We start from the raw sequence: 19,763 nt of genomic DNA on the forward strand, positions 1-19,763 counted from the left end.
CAAGGTCCCCTGGTCACTGGGTGTACACCTGGAATTTGAACCCAGAAGTTTTCAGACCCCCTGTGGCATGTTCTCACGCTAAGAGTCAATCAGCCCCTGCCCCGTGAGGAAGCAGTACGTCCTGGGAGCTTCCTTCCGCCCCCCGCTTAGTGCCGCCCCCTTTTCCTGGCGTTTCCCTGACCCCAGGAGCCCGCCGAAACCCGTCAGCCACTGCAGCACCCCTCCTGCCCTCGCCAGTGGTCCCAGTGCCAGCTTCCGTTGCACTGATCTGTAACTTGCGTTCCCCACAAGTTCAAGAACTTCTTGAGGTCTGGGACCGAGGCTGCTTCCAATCTGGGTCACTGGCACCCAGCCTGTGTTCAGGATGTATTTGCTTCACGCACGATGGAACCTCAGGGCCAGTGGCCATTACTCTAGCTCCTCTAGAGAAGGCAGTTTTTTGATGACTCCCAGGATTTTGCAGACACTGCACTTGGAGGCGGGAAAGCTGAGTTTTAGGGAACCTTCCTTTCTTAGTCCGTAAAATGGGTATGGGCAGTCCTGTGCTGCCTACAGATATGACGAAAGAGGAAAGGCTTCCTGATGAAGGAGGATCAGGGGCAGATGGACACTGCAGGCTCAGGTAGAGGTGTGTGATGGGGCTAGAGCCTAAGGGGGCGGTACCTGGGACCTCACCTGGATGGCTGCTCACGTGTGTCCAGTGAGGAACCAGGGGTGCCTGGCAGCTACTCCTCAAATACCATCTGTTTCCTGATCTAGCACTGGGTGCCCAAGGTGGTCCCTAGGGGAAGGTGGGGGCGGGTTGGGGAGACCCTCCTAGAGGCTAGAAGAAGGCAGAAGGCATGAGACCAGGGTAGAGTGGGCAGTCCTGCTGGCTGGACCCCTCCCTACTCCTGCCTGCCAAGCCTGCCAGCTCTCTTCTCGGTCCACCGTGGGGTGGGTCCAGGCTTGGGTCTCTCTCCTCACTGAAGTTTGTCTGCCACCAGCATTAGCTGTAGCCACAAGCAAATTGTACCCACACACAATTCATTTTTCAGATACAGAAACTGAGAAGCAGGGAAGGAAAGGGACTTTCCCAAGATTACACAGCAAGAAGGAAGCATTTGAGAATAATGATGATCACTGACACTGAAATGCTTCTTACTATGTTCCTAAGGGCTTTATATGTAACCATTTAAAGACTCACAAAACCGTAGTGGAACAGGCATGCTGCTATCACGATCCACATGCCTCAGATACTGATGCTGAAGCACAGAGAGGTTAAGCAACTCGTTTCAGGTCACTCAGCTGCCAAGTCAAGGAGCTGGGATCCAAAGAGAGACACCCAAGCTCATGACCACTAGGATAGACTGTCTCTCTGGATGAAAGCACAGTGCAGGGAAGGCTGTTCCGGCAGGCCTCAGCCCGGTAGACTAGGATGGGGTTCAAGGGTCGGTTGGAACAGGAGAAGAAAGTAAAAGGGCCTGTTAGGAGGCTGAGGCAGTGAAGGGAGACACAGGATGAGCTGTGCTTGGCGGGCAGCAGGCAGAAAGAATTTTACCCTTTCTCAGTGGCTGCCTTGTTAACCTGTTCTGTTGACCCAAACTTCCCTACCTCTGGATGAGATCCTAGGCATATCTCAGAGCTTGTTCAGTCACTTTTGGGCTTTATCTTATTTTTTAGGTATTAAAATAGTCGGGTCTAATAGCAAAGCTCTAAGCTCTAGTCAAAGCTTCTCCTCTCCCCCAGCTCAAGTCTGCCTTAAATTCAAAGACCTATATAGCAGGAGGAGGCACGGTGGGCTTTTCCTCTAAGACCCCAGTTTGGTCTGCTCTCCCCTTGCCCTTTCCCCCACTGGTTGCCTCTGGTTTCTCCAGGGCTGGAGCTTGAAGCAGGGAGGAGGGAGAGGTAACAAGGTAAGTCTGGCTTGGCCGGTTCAGGTGTCCTCAGGAAAGTCTATGTTCTCAGGTGGGTTAGGTGAGTGCCTGGGGGCCTGGCTCTTTCTCCTTAGGGGCATTTTTGTGGGTTCCTCAAAGAGCCTGCATCACTAGGGATGTCCCACCTGCAGTTCCTACCTGGGCAAAGCATCCCCTGGCTGGCACTCACAACACCCCTTCAGCACCCGTCACTGGGGGTCCACCCAACATGAAGTCTTCTGATAGGATCATGTGCACCTTCCTTATTATTCCTCCCCACCCCAACCCTCTTGGGGCTGGATCCTAATTCAAAATGACCTCAAACCAGCCGCCTTCTCCAAGGTTCCCCCTGGGACCCCAGGAAACATTCTTGCATCCTGGCCCCCAAATGCTGGGAGTGTGGACTGTCCCCAAAGCAGCTCAGTCCCTGCCTGCCTTGTGGAAAGAGGGGACTCAAGCCAGCCTCCCACCTTTGTCCCTAGTCGCCTCACCTCCCAAATCCCAGCGGACACATGCCATGCTCCCGTGCTCTCTGAAGCTCCCTCACTTGGCTTGAGGCTGGGGAGTGATGCCAACTGTCTCTAAAGACAGTTCCCTCTCCAACCCCACCTCCCACATGGCTTCTTAGCCCCACGGCCTGGGAGGGCTGAGGGGACAGGAGCATTTTTGTCCAGCTCCTCTGCAAGGCCACCCTTTGGAAGGGGGGTACTTGGTATCCATTGTCCCTAGCTTTGGGGTCTGGACTGGAGCAGGCAGCAGGGCTGAGGAAGAAGGGAGGGATCGGAGTGGCTTTTCCATTCCGGGGTCAGTGAGTCACCACGCTGGGGACTAGCTGGGAAGGGCTGAGTCAAAGACAAGGTGCAGGGTTCAGGCCCCTGTCAGGGAGGGTGGTGAGTCAGGCAGCTGTGGGGAGTGCCAATTTGCAGTCCGGAGTTTGGTTTTGAGAGTGGAGTTTGAGGGCATTACGTGGAGATGCAGCAGAGGGGTTGAAAGCACGGACGTTGAAGTCGGGGCTTTTGGATTTCAGTCCCAGCTCCACAAGTCAGCACCGCCTGGAGCAAGTGACCCAACTTGTCTCTCCAGTTTCCTTGGCTGTACCACGGGAGGGTTAAGGCCGGAATGAAACTCGAGTGGGCAGCTCAGAGCCTGGCCCGTGGAGCCCTCATCAGAGTTCCCTGCAACCCCACGAGGAAGGGAGTTATTACTCTCCTCCCCCATTTTATAGATGGGGAAATGGAGGCACAGAAGAGATGAGCAATATGCCCAGGGTCCCATTCAGGCAGGCAGTCCAGCTCCAGTGATTGGGCCCTCACCTACTAGGCTACACAGGGAGGATGCTGGCATGGTGGGTAAGTATGACTGCATGGGTTCAAACCCCACGTCTACCAGGTAGGGATTTTTGAGCAAGTTACTTTGCCTTTCTGAGTTCAGTTCCCTCATCTATATGTTGTGGGTACTGTGCTGTCTAGATTGTGAGGATTTAATGAGTCAGTCCTTGCGAAGTCCACTCTGTATGCATTAGTTATCCTTAGAGTCATTCTGAGTTGGAAAAGACAATTGGGGGAAGCCCTCTCCTCCATTTTACAGAAGAGGTTACAGAGGCCCAGAGAGGGTGATTGACCAGCCTGAGATCACACAGCCGGCAGAGCTCAGACTTGTCCACTACTTTTCTACCATCGTCAAGCTGTTACACAGGAGGAGGGCATCCAGAATTGGTGAGCAGAAGGCTAGAACTCCGGGACGGGAAGTCAGAGGAGTGGTTGACTCTGGCTACATAGATCGGGAAGATGGCCTTTCTTACCCATGTGGTGCTTGAACAAAACCCTTTCTGACCCATCACGTTCAGTCCTCCCAAGTAACCGTGCCAAGCAGGGAGTCCTGGCCTCTTTTAATGCTGAGGAACACCGAGGCCTTGAGAGGGGAGTGTCCTGGCCACCTGAACCTGGACAAGGGTCTCTTCACAGTGCCTGAGTTGTGAAAGGCAGGCAGGCGATGAGCAAGGGAGGGGGCCAGGGATGGGGAGGGCAGCAAGCCTCAGGACGCTACTGCCTGGAAACCGAGCTGTGAGTGCCTGCAGGGACTGCCTAGGGAGCCAGTGAGATGACAATCACTCTAATGAGTCCCTGTGGGGACAGAGTCCACGTGTGCCTCTTCCAAAGTGTGTCCTATTTCCTGGCTCGCAGATGGGAGTATCGGAGGCTTAACAGAGAACCCCTAGGGACCTCCAAGTCCACCCCAAAAGAGCATGTTGCTCGTCGGCAGGGGCCCTTGGCATTATGACACAGCACTGAGAACCCCTGCCACCTGCTCTGTCCCATTTCCATCAGCCCACCTTGGCTCTGCATAAATGTTTCCCAGACCCTCTGGCTCATAAAGGCTGATGGCTGATGGCTGTCATTTAAATGCAGGCTCATGTCTTTGTCACACACTGAGCTCATTTTTGGAAGAGACAGAGAAGAATTTGGTCTTTTGCTCTAATGATCACATCCCGTCTAGAGACCAGGGAGGGACCTGTTCCCACCCAGTTTCAACTCACACTGGCTGTGCTCCTCCCCTGTGACTGCCGTCTACTAGCAGCTTTACATCCATCCTGGAATCTCATTGTTCTAAAGAGATTTCAGACGTTTGGGGAAGGAGCAAGATGTAGGTGAATGAGAGATCTGGGTTACTGTCCAAGTACACGAGGTTTTGTCTTTTAGTTATAATTTTGCTATTGATTTTTAACTTCTACATGATCTGTGATACCAACTTCTTGAAATTTATTGGGACTTGCTTTATGTCCTACTACATGATATTCATGATCATTTTTGGAAATCTTTGATGTGTGTTTGAAAATAACACATCAGATGCAGGATTCTATATATGCTGTTTATTTTTCTGCTGTTTGTGGCTTGCTTCTTTGTATGTTTTGTAATTTGGGATTGAGAGCTCATGTTAACAACGGTTTTATCTGTGAGTATCCCACGTGGCCTTTACTATGGGAATGTCCCTCCAGAGAGGGACATGCTCTGTGGGTGTAACTCACTCCACATTTGCTTTTTATATTAATTTCCAGACTTAGGAGTTCTGGGACTGTGTGGGCAATGCAAATCCAAACCTCAAATTTTGTCTGAGGGAAGGTCTAGAGTTATAATTTCTCAAGAGAGACTTCATTTTTATTTTTCCCACAGAGCCAAAAATGAGCCAACTTCTTTGACAACTCCTTCTCCTTTTTGCAAAAGGATGTTTTTTTTCATTTTTGTTTTTTCCCCACTTGCTCTTTCACTGAGGATACGGGTCCAGCTTTACTCAGGTGTCTTAGCTCCAAATCTCTCTTGGAAGGGGCCCAAGGCCTTGTCTCCCATCCCTACATAGATGTAAAATCCAAGCTTCTTGGTTACCAAGATCGGCCAAGGCCAACACCTCCCCACCCCTGTCCCCGTGCCACCCACCCTGCGGGGCAGCCTAAGGATCGGCATCTGCTTGTCACCCTGATTTTGGCTTCCTCTTTGTTTGTTTTTGGTCCCTGGGGATTTCTTTACTCTCTTGGAAGCTCAGTTGGGTGTTTCAAAGAATGTTCTATTTTCTTTAGTATCTCTAAGTACTGTGTTGAGCAGCTGGCTCTTCAGAAGCTTCTATCCATCACGCCCGAGACCTGGGTTCCACTCTTCTGCTTCTGAGCGGCCCTGGCAAGCCCCCTGCCCCTCCTCCTCACCTGTCTGATGGGCTCAGCATCCCCCCCAGCCACCTGCCTCACAACCTCACCCAGATGAAAGGCATGAAATTGGGAGGGTAGGGGTGGCAGGCAGGGGCTGGATCTCCCAGCGGCCTCGGCAGCTAAGCACCTAAGTCCTCATCCTGGTCCTTCCAGGATGTCTGGTGACCAGTCATCTCAGAGCTGAGGTGTACCTGGGGGCAAAGACTCTTCAGCAAAGGGACAGATTTCTCCAGCAGCACCTGGGAGGGCAGGAGTCTCAAACCTCTGGATGAAAATTCCTCCTGGCCCCTCTGTCGGATTCACACCCAAGGTGTCCCAAACTGCACTCAGATTCACCCAGGCTGACTCCTCTGCCGGTCCCCCAGCCTGTGATGCCAACACCCGCTCATATGCCTACACCAGATACCCAGGAGGTTTTCAGAGGGCCCCTCTCACAGCACTCAAAGCCAATCACCAAATCCTCAATATTCTAAATCTCTCTGGCCACTTCCTGTCAACCCCACTGCCTCGGCCACGTCCAGGTCTCATCATAGCTCACGAGGTGATTTCAAGTCCCGGCCTTTGTCCCTCCTCTGACTCTCAGAGGCTCAGATGTCTGGAGGCCAGGACGCCCGCTCACCCGCTGCTCCCTTCCAGGCCCCACCCTGTGGGTGAGCTATCCTTGTGGGGCCTCTCCCAGCCAGAGGCCTTTGTGAAGTGTGAACCCTCAGAAGCCAGCAGCCTGAACAAGGAGGGCGCAGATGGGCACACAGGCTTGGGATCTGGTTGAGGGGGGCTCGGCATTTAGATGCTGCCACTCTGACCCACCCCCTTCACTTCTGGTACAGCTTAACAAGTACAGAAAAACCATTACACTTTCAGCTTCTATGAAACGACTGAATAATTTTGCAAAATTGTCATTCTCATACCATCTCAACCTCTACTCTCTACACCTTGCCCCAAATCCTGAGCTTCACCCCATGGCTGACCCGCACTCCTGGTGACACCCAGGAATAGAGCGAGGGACGTGGGTGGGGGGACTGGTCAGGCACTGCCTGGCAGGCAAGCCCCACGACGCCAGCACCGCATGTACAGCGCCCTCACTGACCTCAGATGGGGCACGTCGGGCTCCCTGAGCCGAGTTGCGTGGTCTTGCCCCGTCCTCGTCACGAACCCTCCCATCCACCTTAAGGAGCTGCCCTGGTCACACTCATTCATCTGCAACTAATAGGCAGACATAGCTGCTAAGAGATGGCAGCAGGACTCGTGATAAGGGACAGTTGTGACACTGATCCCTGAACGCGCCTGCCTCCCAAGGGCAGCCCCCGTGTTCTCAATCCCAGAGAGCTGGGCAGGGGCGGGGGGCAAAGGCATGTGCTGGAGGGAAGTCCCCCTCCACTGTGCCACTTGGGGCAAAGGAATTTCTTCAACCCCCGGGCCCTCCTCCGTGACACTGGCTCATCACTGGAGGCTGCACTGGTCACCAGGGAGGGTGGGAGGGGTGTGGGGGGGGGATGGGAGAGTGCTCGCCAGTGTTGCTGTTGCTTAACTAAGTACCTACCGAATGAGGATGTCTGGAGAACAGAGCACTGAGCCAGGCAAGACGACAAGGTGGAAGCAAGGTAGGGGTGCACGTGGAGTAGGTGCCACGGAGGAGGTCAGCCCTGACTCCACACCGGGTCCCACCCCCCTCACCCATCTTCCCATCTCCCTGCCCGGCTTCTGCACGGAGACCAGTCTCGGACAGAGACATGCTCTTCTTTGACCAGGGCCAGCTGGATGAGTCACACTGGTGCCCCATGTCTACCGCTCGGCCGCTCCCAAGCCTCACTGACCGCATTAGTAAGGAAGAACCGAGCTTGGTGACAGAAAAAGACGAATCAAGTGTCCACGTGCCAGGCACTGAGCTGCGACTCTTGCGTAGCGAGACGGGGCACGGAGCGCGGGCTCAGGCGGGGAGCTCTCCCCAGATAGAGTGGTGGGGAGGACTTTAGACGCGACCCTCAGGGCAGTGGGCTTCCTGAAGGCTCTGGCAGGGCTGCCAGGCCCCTGCGGCAGCTGCATCATGTGGAAGAGCGGGGGGAGGTGCAGGGTGAGTGCGGCAGATCAGGGAGGTTTTGCCAAAGGAGTCGGGGTCAGGACAGGTGAGATGGGGTGCAGGGTGGGGAGACCTTTGAGAGGCGAGCCTTGGGGGTTTCACAACAAGGGGGTGAGGGTGGTGGGGAAGGGGCGGGTTGGAAGGCGACACCTGGTGACACCTGTTCCAGGCCTGGCAAACGGGTGGCCGTGGAGGGATGGAGGTGCCGCTCACGGACATGGGCGGAGTGGCAAACCCTTGAGGAAGGCATGGGAATTTGCGGGGTCTGCTGCTTTTGGATCCCTGTGGGCGTCCAACGGGCTCCCCAGGGCTGCTCGTCTCATCAGAGGCGGCACACGAGCGCCCAGAAAACATGTTTCTCTGAGCTGAAGCAGCTTTTTAGCAAGGGCTACTTCCGACAAGGGTAGCCCGTGCCCCCAACCCCGGCCTGCTCCTTCCCAGGCCCTGTGATGACTGACTGGCTGGGGATCCAGTTCCCGGGGCCCCCTCTCTGCGGGTGCTGTGACTCCAACTGGGCGGCGGACAGTGGCGGGAGCCCCACCCCTCCCACGTGCCCGCTGACCAGGTAGTCTCCGGGTTCCAAGAAGTGGCACGCGCCGCAGCTTACCTGTGTAGGGGGACTCCCCTCAAGCTCATCTCCCTCACGAGGTGGACGTGGGGTGGGAGGCGGGGAGCTTCTGGCCGGAGCGCTGGCCTGCCACCGCTGAGGGCCAGGGGCCCCCTCTCCTCGCTGCACCCGCACCAGGAGAGGCATGGCCTGAGCTTTCTAAAGACCACAGTCCCAGCCGGAAGAAATGAGACAGACCCGGAGCTAGACCTTAGCTTCGGAATGTGACAATTTATTTGGGGGGGGCGCAAAAGAGGCTTTCCGTGCCCCCTTCCTGGCATTGATACGATATTGAAGAGCAGCAGAACGAAACATACAAGACAAAGTAATCAGCACAGACACCCCTCCCCCGGCCCAGAAACAACCGAACCCGGCACACAGAACCAAAAGCCACACCCAACACAAGGCGTCTTCTCCACCTGCAACCTTTGGGAGAGGGGCCTGTGGCCTGGGGACCCAGCCCCACGCTGAGGCGGCGTCCCCATCTCCGGTCTCCTGCTCACCCTACTAGTTTCCTGTCTTGAACCACTGGAGGCAAAGTTTAGCCAGCTGGGAGCTGGATGGTTGAACCACAGACGAAGGCAACGACACTTCATTTTTAAAATGAGAGAGAGAGAAAAGAGACAGTGCCCCTCCCCAAATATAGAGCTATATATGTATATTTTATATATATAGAATTCATTCGTGCACAATTCATTAAATGAGCTTTTCAAAAATTAAAAAAAAATTATAAGATACATTTCTTTAGGCCTTTGTGTTTTTAAATTAAAACCAACAACAAGAAGTCTCCATCTCTACTCCACCCTACAGCAGGGGGAAGACCCAGAACCCTTGGTTCCTTCTACTGTGGCCTCTTGCAAGGGGGTCCCTCGTCAGACCCCCAGCCCCCCTCTGCCTAGCCAGAGCTCTGCGCACAGTAGGCGCTCAGTCACTGTTGGAGTGGGGTGCTGACTCCTTCAAGGCGGGACGGGGGGACCCTACAGGCCTGGGAAGTGGGTGCCTCAGTCTCCACCCAGCCTGTCCCCCCTATTTTGGAGTCTTGGTGACTATCAGCAAGACAGGGTCAGGCTGGGGACACCCCCTCTCCTAGAGTTTTAGCCCCGAATTCTGGGCTTTCTGAATCTGAGAGGAGATGCAGACAGAGACAAAACGAAAACCTTTAAACACTTTTCTTTCTTTCTTTTCTCAAAAGTGATTCCTTAAACCATACAAGCCCTCAAGAGGCTGCCTTGGGCTAGTGCATGGGAGCCTGGAAGTGGAACTGACTAGGCGGGTTCCACTGTCCAGCGTGGGCCAAGTGCAAAAAAAACCAAAAAAAAAAACAAACCAAAAACAACCAACAAAACCCCCAAAGGCAGAAAAGGCGGTGCGTCCACTTGGGTCCACCCAGAGGCTAGAAAGGCTGGTGGCAGCCCAGCTCCCCGAGCTAACGGTTTCCTCCTCTGGGCTGACTCCTCACCCGGGACCGCCTGGCTCAGGGGTACCCCCTGGCTTTGCAGTGGCTCCAAGGCCCAGGTCCCCACCTTTTAAAGAGGCTTCCCCCAAAAGGCCAGAGCAGCTGGGTTCTTCGCTCCAGTGAAGCAGCTTTGCCTCTCAGAGCCCCAGTTTCCTGGTCTTGTAAGTGGGGTGACCCCTCCCACTCTGCCTGCCTCACACTGAGGTTGGGGACTTGATCATCACCTCTTTCCAGAGCAGACGAAGGCTGAAGCCCATTTTGACCCTGACCGCTTTGCAGGGTGAGAATGAAACGGGACTGTGGGAGGCTGGAGGCCCCAGTGCCAGCAACCTCGACCACCACCTAATCTTCAGCAGCTGCCTGGACACCAGCAGTGCTTCATGAAAAAGCTGTGTCGCCCAATACACCCATTTCACAGAAGGGCAAACTGAGGATCCGGGAGGGGAATGAGACAGGAATGGGTCCCAACTTCCCACCTCAAACCAGAGACACCAGACCTCATCTGTTTCCTATGACATGGGAGTGGGGAGAGGGTGGCATCAGGGGGAGATGACCCCAGCCACTACTGAACATGGGAGAAGATCCGGCTTTGAGGGGTATTTCACATATAAAAATAAAGCAAACCAGACTGCAACTTCTGCTTGGTAATAGGCAAACGGAAAAGCAGCAATGGGGGAGGAAGGGCCCATGGGAGGCTGATCCGTGCAAGCGTGTGCTGGGGGGCTGTGGGACCCCGCTCAGAGCCACCCTGGGAGAGAGGTAAGGAGGGCTCCGCTTGCGCTTGACCAGGTGCCCACTCAGGCCCTCAGGGGAGCTGCCCACCTGGGAGCAGTGTGCATGCGTGCCTCTGCATGGGCTGGGGCAGGGCTGCACAGCTGGGGGTCAAGGGCAGCACCCTCCCTGTGAAAAGAGAAGGGGCAGGCACTCCCTCTCCCTACAGCTACCCCCAACCCCCTCTGATCACCACCTAATACTCTCCCAGAGTCCATAGCTCCTGTCTTCCTGAAGCTTTGCATCCCCTACCTGGCCAGGGAAGCTCCGGGGTGTCTTGGTCATTGGGGCGATGGGGAGGGAGATTCCCCCACGGGGTGGCGGTGGAGGGACCATATGGCCCACCCAACAGGCTGGCAAAGGAATGGAGGAAGGCAAGGAACCCAACTGTACCTACTCACCAGCCTTCCTGGAGAGTCACCAACGATGGGTCCCGGTGATGGTGGGACCCCTGTTGACTCTTACGTCCCCTAATCTCAGCTCTATTTGCCTGGCCCCTGCAGCTTCTGGCAAGTTCCCTTGGGATCAGGGGTCATCCTTCCCCTCAAGCGGGGACAGGTGTGGAGTCTGGGCCCAGCGCAGGAGGGAGGGCTTACCTTGCCTTGGGCCAAGGAAGGAGGGCAGTTGCCGTGCCTGGGAGCCTCCCAGCTGGGCCTGGGCCTCTATCCACGTTCCTAACATTGCCGCCTCACCTGTGCAATCACTGCGTTACTAGTTTTTCTTTAAATATCTCTTTCTCCCCACCCCTCCCAAACCCCATAGGAATCCCACAATATTTTTTTCTATTTCTTTTTTTTCCCCTCTTTTTTTGTGTTTTTTTTTCTGTTTTTTGCAAAACTAATTCTTTCACTTTCCTGTCATAAAATCACCTCTGAAAACACAACTTCTTTACAAAAAAAGTCACGAATGACACGGACTCTCAGGAAAACACATTTCTATGGTCTCTGGAAACACCTGTAACTGGCACCCAGGTGGACACTCACCTGGGGTGGGGGTTGGGGGGGGAAATCCCCTCTAAGGACAGAGGAGAAATACCAGCCCTTATTTGGGGGGAAGCCAATTGGCACTTGGACGGCCACAGAGCCAACACAAAGGGCGGGGGGGGGGAGGGGTCCAGGAGCACCAGTCCCCCAAACCCTGTGACGGCCCCCGTTCTACATCCTGGGATGGGGAGGGTTAGGGGCCCTGCCACAATCCCTGGTGGGGAGATTCGGAAGAAACAGTCCTCCCGTGCTTAGGACCAAGGCGTTTGCTTCCGAACTGGAATTCCCTTTCTTGCCATCACGGCTCTCAGCCCACACACCAGGAAGCCACCTTGAGCCACGTGCAAGGACCCGCCACTCACGGCAAACTGAGTCCGGGCAGCACCTCAGGGCTGGCCAGCAGGGCTGTCTCCCCTGCCCACCAGACCCCTGGTCCCGCACGTGCCCGCTCTCCTGAAGGACACAGGCCCCCTCTTCCGTCCCCCCCGCTTCGGCCACCCTGCCCTCCCAGTGCCCAGCCTAAAACTGGGGTTTTGGTCTCTGCCACTGGCATGGACACCTCAGCTCCCTGGCAGCAGAGGAAAGAGAAGCTGCCCAGGGCACCAGAGGCCTCGAGCTGCTTCAGGCCGGCTGGGCTGTGAGAAAGCCTGGGCGGTCAGAATCAAGAGAGAGGGGGCTGGAGACCCTCGGAACGGTGTCCAGGCTTCCTACTCCCCCCGGACACCCAGGAGGAAGAGGAAGCTTGGGACGGGGGTCTCCCCTCTGCCTCGGTCCCCACCATGCCACGTCTGACCACCCCAAAGGAGAAGGGCGTGGGATGCGTGTCCCCCGCACACGCGGGCTAGGAGGATCGGCCTCCACAGCAAACTCCTCAGACCTCGGCCAGGTCCCAGGCCCGGCTGATGGCAAGGGAGGGTTCCAGGTCTTCGATCCGACGACCTTACTGTGAGGAACCCTAAAGGGCGCAGCCTCGAGAGCCGGGCCCAGGGGCCAACACACACACACACACGGATCCACGCAGACCCGCCCAGGACGGCAGGCGCATGCGCAAACGGAAGTCCGCGCAGCAGGCTCTTGTAGCACCTTTGGTCGAGAACTGAGGGGCCTTTAGATGCTGGGAGGCCGTGGCAGGTGAGGTCCGTGCCAGTCCCTCCCGCCTCTGAGCGCGGGATGATGAAAGAGATGGGTGGGTGAGGCCCACGGGGGCCTGCTTGGGTCTCGTCCGAAAGTGGGCCCTGCTCCTGCCGCCCTCGTGGGTGTGGGGGGGCAGGGGCCAAGGCCGCCTTCACCTCAACCTCTGTCCGGGCTTTCCCATCCCTGCCCCTCCTTCCCAGGCATCTGGAGGAAGGAAAGGGACGGTGCCCATGCTGGGAAGGGGTCCCCAGCAGCTGCCGGGTTAGCACCGAGAAATCAGATGCTGTGCGCGAGAGCTGGAAGCAAGCTGGGGAGAGGTGGGATGTGGAGGGGGCAGCTGAACCCCGAGTTCCGGGGCTCCCCAGGAGCCACCCAGCAGGCCCCACCGTGCTTGGGCAGGGAGGGGGCCAAGAGACAAGAGGGAGGACTTCCCAGTGTCCTGGCCCCACCCTAGCCCCACCCCGTTCCAGGACCGCCCCTCCCACTGGCCTTCAGGGGACTCCAACTGCCCAGCCCCATCCCGGGGTCAACACCGAGCCATTTGAAACAAGCAAAGCACAGGCAGGGTTGTCTGAGGGCGGGGGCGGGGGCGGGAGCAAGAGTAAGACTTTGGGCAGGAGGGCCCCCCAAACCCCCCTCCTTGGTGGAGCCCCTCACTTGCTCTGCCCACTGCTGCCACCCCCCACTGCGGCACCTGCTACCCCAGCAGCCACCTTCTCGAAATCCTCAGGGTTGCAGAATTCCTTGATAGTGACCGTCAGGAGATTGCTGGTGACATCGGTGACGACCACGTTGGAGCAGGGTGACATCTCAGGGCGCCAGTCTCCAGCCTCGGGCTCTGAGGCGGCGCCGGCAGGCTGAGGGGCCGCGGGAAGGGCCTGGCTGGCAGCCGCAGTGACGTCGGGAGGCGCCCGCTTGCTGGTGGCCGCCGCCTCGGGAGGGATGGACAGGTCAAGCACCTCGGGCTCCCGCCAGTCGGGGGCAGATGGACTCGTGGTCTCGGGGAGCAGCTTGGGGGGCACGTCATCCGGGTCGGAGGAGGACTGCGGGGTCGGCGAAGGGCAGCCGGAGGAGCTGGAGCTGCGGGCGTCGTACGGGGCACTGGGAGCTGCCAGGAGCAGCCCCTGGCCAGGGGAGGCGGCGATGTCGGCCTTGGTGGCTGGCGGGGGCGGCAGAGGGCCGGGCGGGGGCTTGTTGTACATCGCGAAAGCGCCGAACTTCATGTGGCGGATCTGCGTGCGCAGGATGCTCTCGCTGAACTTCTTGCTCTTGCCGATGACGCGGTTCCGTGAGGGGACTTTGGGGCGGGCAAGGGCCCCGGCCCCCTGCCCGGCGCCGCCTCCGCCCGTGCCCTTGTCGATCACCTTCAGGTTCAGGATGATGCGGTTCCGCTTGGGCTCCCGCGGCTTGACCTTGCGGTTGATGATGCGCACAGTCTCAGAGAAGGGTGAGATGGGCGGGCGCAGGCCGGGGCTGCCCCCCTGGGGGTCTGGGCGGGGCAGGGGGCGGCGGGACATGCGGTGGCAGCGGCGGATGTCCTTCTTGAGCCGGTGCACGGCAGCGCTGGAGTGCAGCTTGGGCGAGGAGGCGCTGGCGGTCGGCTTGACCGAGAAATGCACATCACTGATGCGGAGGGCCTCCGCCTGGGCCCGCGCCTGTGGGACAGAGGGAGGCGGTGGCTGAGGGTTCGCCGCCCGCTGACCTCCTCTGGACACCCCTGCACCAACCACCCACAAGTATGGTCTCAAGAAACCATCCTGAGAGCACTTAAGAAGTCAGTGATGCTCGTGACCTTGCCTTAGCGATAAAAGGAAAACAGGTTCAGACGGTGATACAAAGTGTGGAAGGTTGGAGGGCAAGTCAGACCCTCAACCAGGCCCAACTCCAAGACTAACTTTCCAAGTTTGGCCGTGGGTCTGAGGGACAGACAGACGGGTCGGTGGCTGCCCTTGCTGACACAGAGGAGTGTCAATAGCCAGGACACTGCACGGAAAGAAGCCCCTGATCAACCCCCCCCCCCCCCGCCGGGAACATCCCAGCCCAGTGCTCCTCCATGGACTAATTTTTGGTGGCAGAAAGGCGAGGGCGACCCCTCCCACCTTCACCCCATACCCCAGCCCTCCGGACCTATTAGCAGATGCCCTGAGCTCCTTTTCTGCCTCTGAACAGGAGGCACCTCCAGCTCGTCATCAGCTCTGGGACAGACCTTGGCCCCTCCTCCTCACTCCCAGCACCCCACTCCCCCCCCCGCCGCCACTTCCCCTCCTGGGTCTGATTCATCTGACTGCCCAGGGTCTGGCTCGGGGCCTGGGTCTGAGCAAATTGGTGCCAACAGACTCCAAAGCCAGCACCTAAAGCCTGGTTGGCATCCACCCCAGGTAGACATGGGTTTGGTGGGCATGGACTAAGAGGTGGGATCAGCCACTTCATATTCTGTGCCAAGATGGCCTGGGGACAGGATGGCTGAGCAGAAGTCTGTGGGGAGCAAGGGATACTGTCCCAGGCTCCTGGGCCCGGCTGTACACACTCCCAGGGGTGAGATCTATAAAGCCCCGCCAGGGCCCTGCAGCAGCTCACCTTCTGTCTCATGGAAGATGCGAGGGTGTGTGTGGGGTGTGTGTGTGTGTGTGTGTGTGTGTGTGTGTGGCAGGGCCCTCAGAGACTCCAGGTCTAGGGCAAGAGACTCACAAGGTTATGTAAGCCATCCTCCATGACCAGTCCTTCCTTCACTGAGAAAGTACCGATGAGTTACGTGCCAGCTGCTTAGGGCTACGACTGTGACCACACACGGCTTCTACCCCTAGGGGGCTGTGCTCCACGCAGAAGACAAGTGACAGGCAATTAGGGTGCAGGGTGATTCAATACAACAGAGAAGTACAGGGTCCAGAGGAGCACAGATTAGGTCCCAGTTGTGGAGAATGAAGCCTAAGTAGTAAAACCCTGGTCCTTCCTGAGCTGACTGTGCCCCAGGTAGCCTGCTGAAGGGGCCCTGCTGAGACAAATGGTGGAGGCAGAGAGAGCCCAGCGATGAGAGGATGGAGTGGCCAAGGGACTGAAAGCAACGGCTGGACAGAGTGTAGAGATGGAGGACCAGTCTGTGTTCTATACAGATACCCTGGTTCCTGGTGGGAAGAGGGACCATTAGGTGGTGACTGCCTCCAGCCAGGTGAGCTAGGGGTGGCTGAGAGGAAGAACACATTCCCATGGTCAGTCTTTGAGCTCCCCAAGAGTGGGATCTGTGGTTTAGGGTCTCTCCACCTCCCATCCCCACAGTGCTGGATGCTTGACCAGTACCTGGGAGGTAGCCTGTACACCTCTCAGACAAGACTAGACTGTATTTGACCACAACCCCCAGAAGAGGTGTTTGTGGACTTACATGCTGAATCAGCGAGGATGTCATTAAGAATGTAGGAGAGGCACACTTTACTGCCACATGGTCCTCCCAGCCCTGCTGGGGGTTTCCTGGGGTGGCTTAGTTAACCATCCCTCCAGCCACTAGGTGGCAGCACACGTGGGCCCGATCTACCCTGTGCCAGGGCTGCCAGCTCCTCCTGCCCCGAGCCAGTGGAGCCAGGGACTGGTTCCCTCACACCTCTTCCCAGACAAAGGCAGGGGAAAGCCAGCCTTCCCTTGGTATGGCAACAAGGGCTTTTTGCAGGTTCGTCCCCCATGGAGTTTAGGGGATTCCCCACTCTGATCCCCAGGGGTTGGTGGTTATTCTCTCTGCATGCTGTCTGAGCGGAACCTCTGTAAGTATGGTTCTGCCGGAGTCCAGCAGTGATGCATGGCCCCTGGGGACTGGCAAAGAGCACAGGCAAGGCAAACACCAGATCCAGGATGAAACCCCGGCTTAGTGGGCCTCCTCTGACCACAGTGTATGTTACCTGGTTAGCACAATGCCTGGCACACAGCAAGCACTCGAAGAATACTAGACTATCCAAGGGGCGGGGCAGGTGCTTATGAGCAGTAATCTTTTTCTAATGTATGGTTTCCAACCTTTCTACAAAACTATTTCTTACTTTATAATGTCTAAACATTATTATTATTTTTTAAAACGGGCTGGTTCACCCTTCCTCCTCCTCTCTTCTCCCCAGGTTGAGAATTCTTTGAAGGTGGGACCTGGGTCTGCCTGTGGATTAAAACTGGTACCACAGCCCAAGGCATTTATTGCACTCTGACTGTGTGACAGGCATGGCTCTGAGGGGTTGGCATGTACTATACATAGATAACGTGGAAGGTTAAAGACCTGGACTCTACCACTCACTCTCTGTGACCACGGGCACGTTATTTAACCTCTCTGGCCTCAGTTTTTCTATCTACAAAATGGGGATAATGCAACCTACCTCAGGGGCTCCTGTTCTCTTCAGAATAGTTCCCTGCGGAAAGTGAGTGCTATCTGAGTGTAATATGTTTACTATACACACTTGGCCTCTTGGTGACCCACAGAGCGATGGGTTCAGACCAAGCTGATCTCCATCACCCCTTGCAAATAACTCTCTCTCTCATGTTACCTGTTTTTAAGGTCCAGATCAAGGTTCTCTCATCTGCCTCTGCATCCCCTGCCCCACCAACTCTACAGCCTTCATAGTTTCCTTTTTGTGTGTGTATGTGTGTGTGTCCACCTTGCTCCCTTAACCTGACGTGCACCCTCTGAGGGACAGGGTTAAGAAAAGGAGACATGATGAAGCCAGGAAGCTGGGTGGCGGGAGCTCAGGTAAATCCCCTCCCCTCCCTGGGCCTTGATCTTCTCATCTGCAAAATAGGGATAATATTCCCTACTTCATGGGATTGTTGAGAGATTTAAAGGAGATAATCCATGTGGGTGTCAGCACTGTGTTAGGCCCATAGCCAGCTCAGGAGATACAGCTATTAAAAAAGAAAAGCATTTTGTGAATCAATGCTCATGGTCATTACTCACTTCCCCGCTAGAGGGCACTCCAGCTGCACTGAGAGGCTGTCACACAGCCCACTGGCCCTCCAGCTGCTCTGCCCCATCCCTCCGAAGAAGCATCAAGAGTTAAGGTTGCTCCATAGATCCCCTAAGATGTGTGTAATTTGGCGACAAGGGTCACAGAAATATGTAATTCTGGAAACCATTATTTCTTTCACTTCTGCACCGTTCTTTTGGGGGGTGGGGAGCTGGAGAGCCCCCCCAAATTGGGCTTTGAGCCTTTAGGACAAATTGGAGATTCTGAGTTCTGCATTGTGCACAGCCTCTTTTCTGCAGAGTCCTGCCTGCCCTTCCTGTGCCAACTGCCACAAAGTCACAGGCTGTCGGGGTGGGAAGGGGCCCTGAGACAACCTTAGCACTAGTGGGGGGGGGACTGTGGTTGCCCATGGAGGCCCTCCTGCAGCCTTGCCTGCCACCTTGGGTCATCTCACCTTCCCTTCCCAGACTCTGTTCTTTCTCACTAAAAAAAATAAAATAAACACCAAAAAACCTCTAAGATGGCTTCCTCTGGAGCTAGGTCGCCCTCCCTTGCCGAGGCTAACGTGCCCTGCTTTTACTCTCCCACTCTCCATCCTTGTTAGAGCCTCCAGAGACAGCCAGAAGTGGGCAAAACTGAGAACCAGCGGCCCAGCCTGGGTGATAAAACTCAAAGTGAAGTGATTTAAGGTCAAATTCAAGTTAGATCCCTCTGTCAGGAGGGGAGGCATACAGAACAAATCCTGAGAGAGGGAAGCTGCGGGCAGGGAGGCAGGTGCCCCCCACCCAAAGCCTCTCCCTGTTCCCCACGATGAGGGAGACCAAATTCACTCTCCCCCGGGTTCTAATTCCAGGCAGAGCCCTACCAGCTCAAGGCTGGGGGAGATGAGGGCTCTCACGTGCAGAAGCCACCCCTCCCTGCCACCCCCTCAGGTGGGCACCCCACCTGCCTCACCCACCCCCTTCCTGTTGGCCTCCCCAGACCCTGGTTTTGTCAGCGAGGATTATCCTTCCCCCTTGTCCCCATTCCCAGGCCCCTCTTGCTGAAGCTGGAGCTGGCCAGGGCCTGCTGCCAGGGGCTCTTCGGGGGCTCACAACCACCCCTTGCCCAGCTGGGGCCCCTCTGGAAAGACCCGCCCGCCTGGGCGGCCGCGGATCTGTCCCTCCCCTGCAGGCCCCGTGTTGCGCCCGGGCTGGGGGCCCGAGAGGGGCCTGCTGGGGCTGGGCCAGGTTACCTTCAGGAGGAAAGTTTTGGGTTTGGGTCCCCTCTTCTTGGGCCCATACAGCTCACGCTCCCTCTCCCTGCGGCCGAGAAACGCCAGAGGTTAAAAAGAGCCCCTTCCTGGGCCCCACTCCGCGCTGCCCTCCCCGGCTCTCCCGCTTCCCCGCGCGGCGCCCCAGCCGAGCCTCAGCCCCGCCGCCCCTGCCAGCTTCCCAAACTCACTTCTGCTCGAAGGCTGCAATGAGCCGCGAGTCCAGGATGTTCTCCTCCGGCTCCCAAGTGCTGTACCTGCCGAGTTACGCATGCACAAAATAAAAAAGAAAACCAGGGAGCCAGAGACACATGCGAGGGAGCAAATGTGCGCACCCTCCAAGGGAAAAAAAAAAGGCCCCGGTGTGCGCTGCCTCCCTTCCCCCCTCACCCCTGGATCCCGTGACACTCACTTGATGGCCCACCCCTTCCATTTCACCAGGTACTCGATGCGTCCCTGAAAAACAGAGAAGGAAAAAAGAGGGGAGTGGGGGTGGGGAAGATGCGGGGACGCGAGGAGGCGGCTGCGCGGGGGTGGGCGAGAAAGCCCGGGTTAGCGGGACCGCTTCGCCCCGATGGCCCGCGGATCTGGGGACCGGCTGCGGGGCTAGACGTCCCGCCCTGGGAGGCGGCTAACCTTTCGGATCCGCCGTTTGATGATGGATTCGGCCGCGAAGACCCGCTCGCCCACTGCAGACAGCTCCATCTTGCTCAGCGGCACCCACAGCCCATAATACTCCCTGCTCCCGCGGCCGGTGCTGCACCGCTCGCGCACGCGCCACAGCGCCCAGGCTCGGCGGGCGGGCGCGCGGCGGGGCGCGCGCTCGCGTTCCAGCTGCGGGCCATCACGTGACCCTCTGGGCTGGCGCGCCGTTGCCAGGACCTTCTCCTCCCCCGGGGCGGTTGCTAGGGAAAGTGAGCGCACGCGGGGCGGGGGCGCGCGCTGGTTCTTAAAGGGGCCTAG

General features: G+C 57.1%; 1 protein-coding gene across 1 annotated transcript; it reads right to left on the reverse strand.

The window, feature by feature from the left end:
- Window positions 1-8,487: 8,487 nt before the first annotated feature.
- Window positions 8,488-19,562, reverse strand: CBX6 (chromobox 6). Its single transcript, XM_022596786.3, has 5 exons — window positions 19,437-19,562; window positions 19,213-19,256; window positions 18,992-19,057; window positions 18,783-18,849; window positions 8,488-14,275 (listed from the first exon to the last, which is right to left on the reverse strand). Exons 1-5 carry the CDS (start codon window positions 19,503-19,505, stop codon window positions 13,274-13,276), a joined length of 1,248 nt encoding a protein of 415 aa, XP_022452494.2. The 5' UTR covers window positions 19,506-19,562; the 3' UTR covers window positions 8,488-13,273.
- Between the last annotated feature and the right edge of the window lie 201 nt (window positions 19,563-19,763).

This window comes from Delphinapterus leucas, chromosome 11, assembly GCF_059928025.1.
Source record: "Delphinapterus leucas isolate spDelLeu-1000000601 "Yukka" chromosome 11, BTC_Dleu_Yukka2, whole genome shotgun sequence".
NCBI classification, from domain to species: Eukaryota; Metazoa; Chordata; class Mammalia; order Artiodactyla; family Monodontidae; genus Delphinapterus; species Delphinapterus leucas.

What these genes read in the sequence shown, in the direction of transcription:
- CBX6 (XM_022596786.3), bottom strand. Translation starts at nt 19,505, where the DNA reads ATGGAGCTGTCTGCAGTGGGCGAGCGGGTCTTCGCGGCCGAATCCATC. An exon ending in TGGAAGGGGTGGGCCATCAA is followed by an intron (nt 19,058 to 19,212) that starts GTGAGTGTCACG and finishes GTAACTCGGCAG; the next exon opens with GTACAGCACTTGGGAGCCGG. An exon ending in CCAAAACTTTCCTCCTGAAG is followed by an intron (nt 14,276 to 18,782) that starts GTAACCTGGCCC and finishes TCTGTCCCACAG; the next exon opens with GCGCGGGCCCAGGCGGAGGC.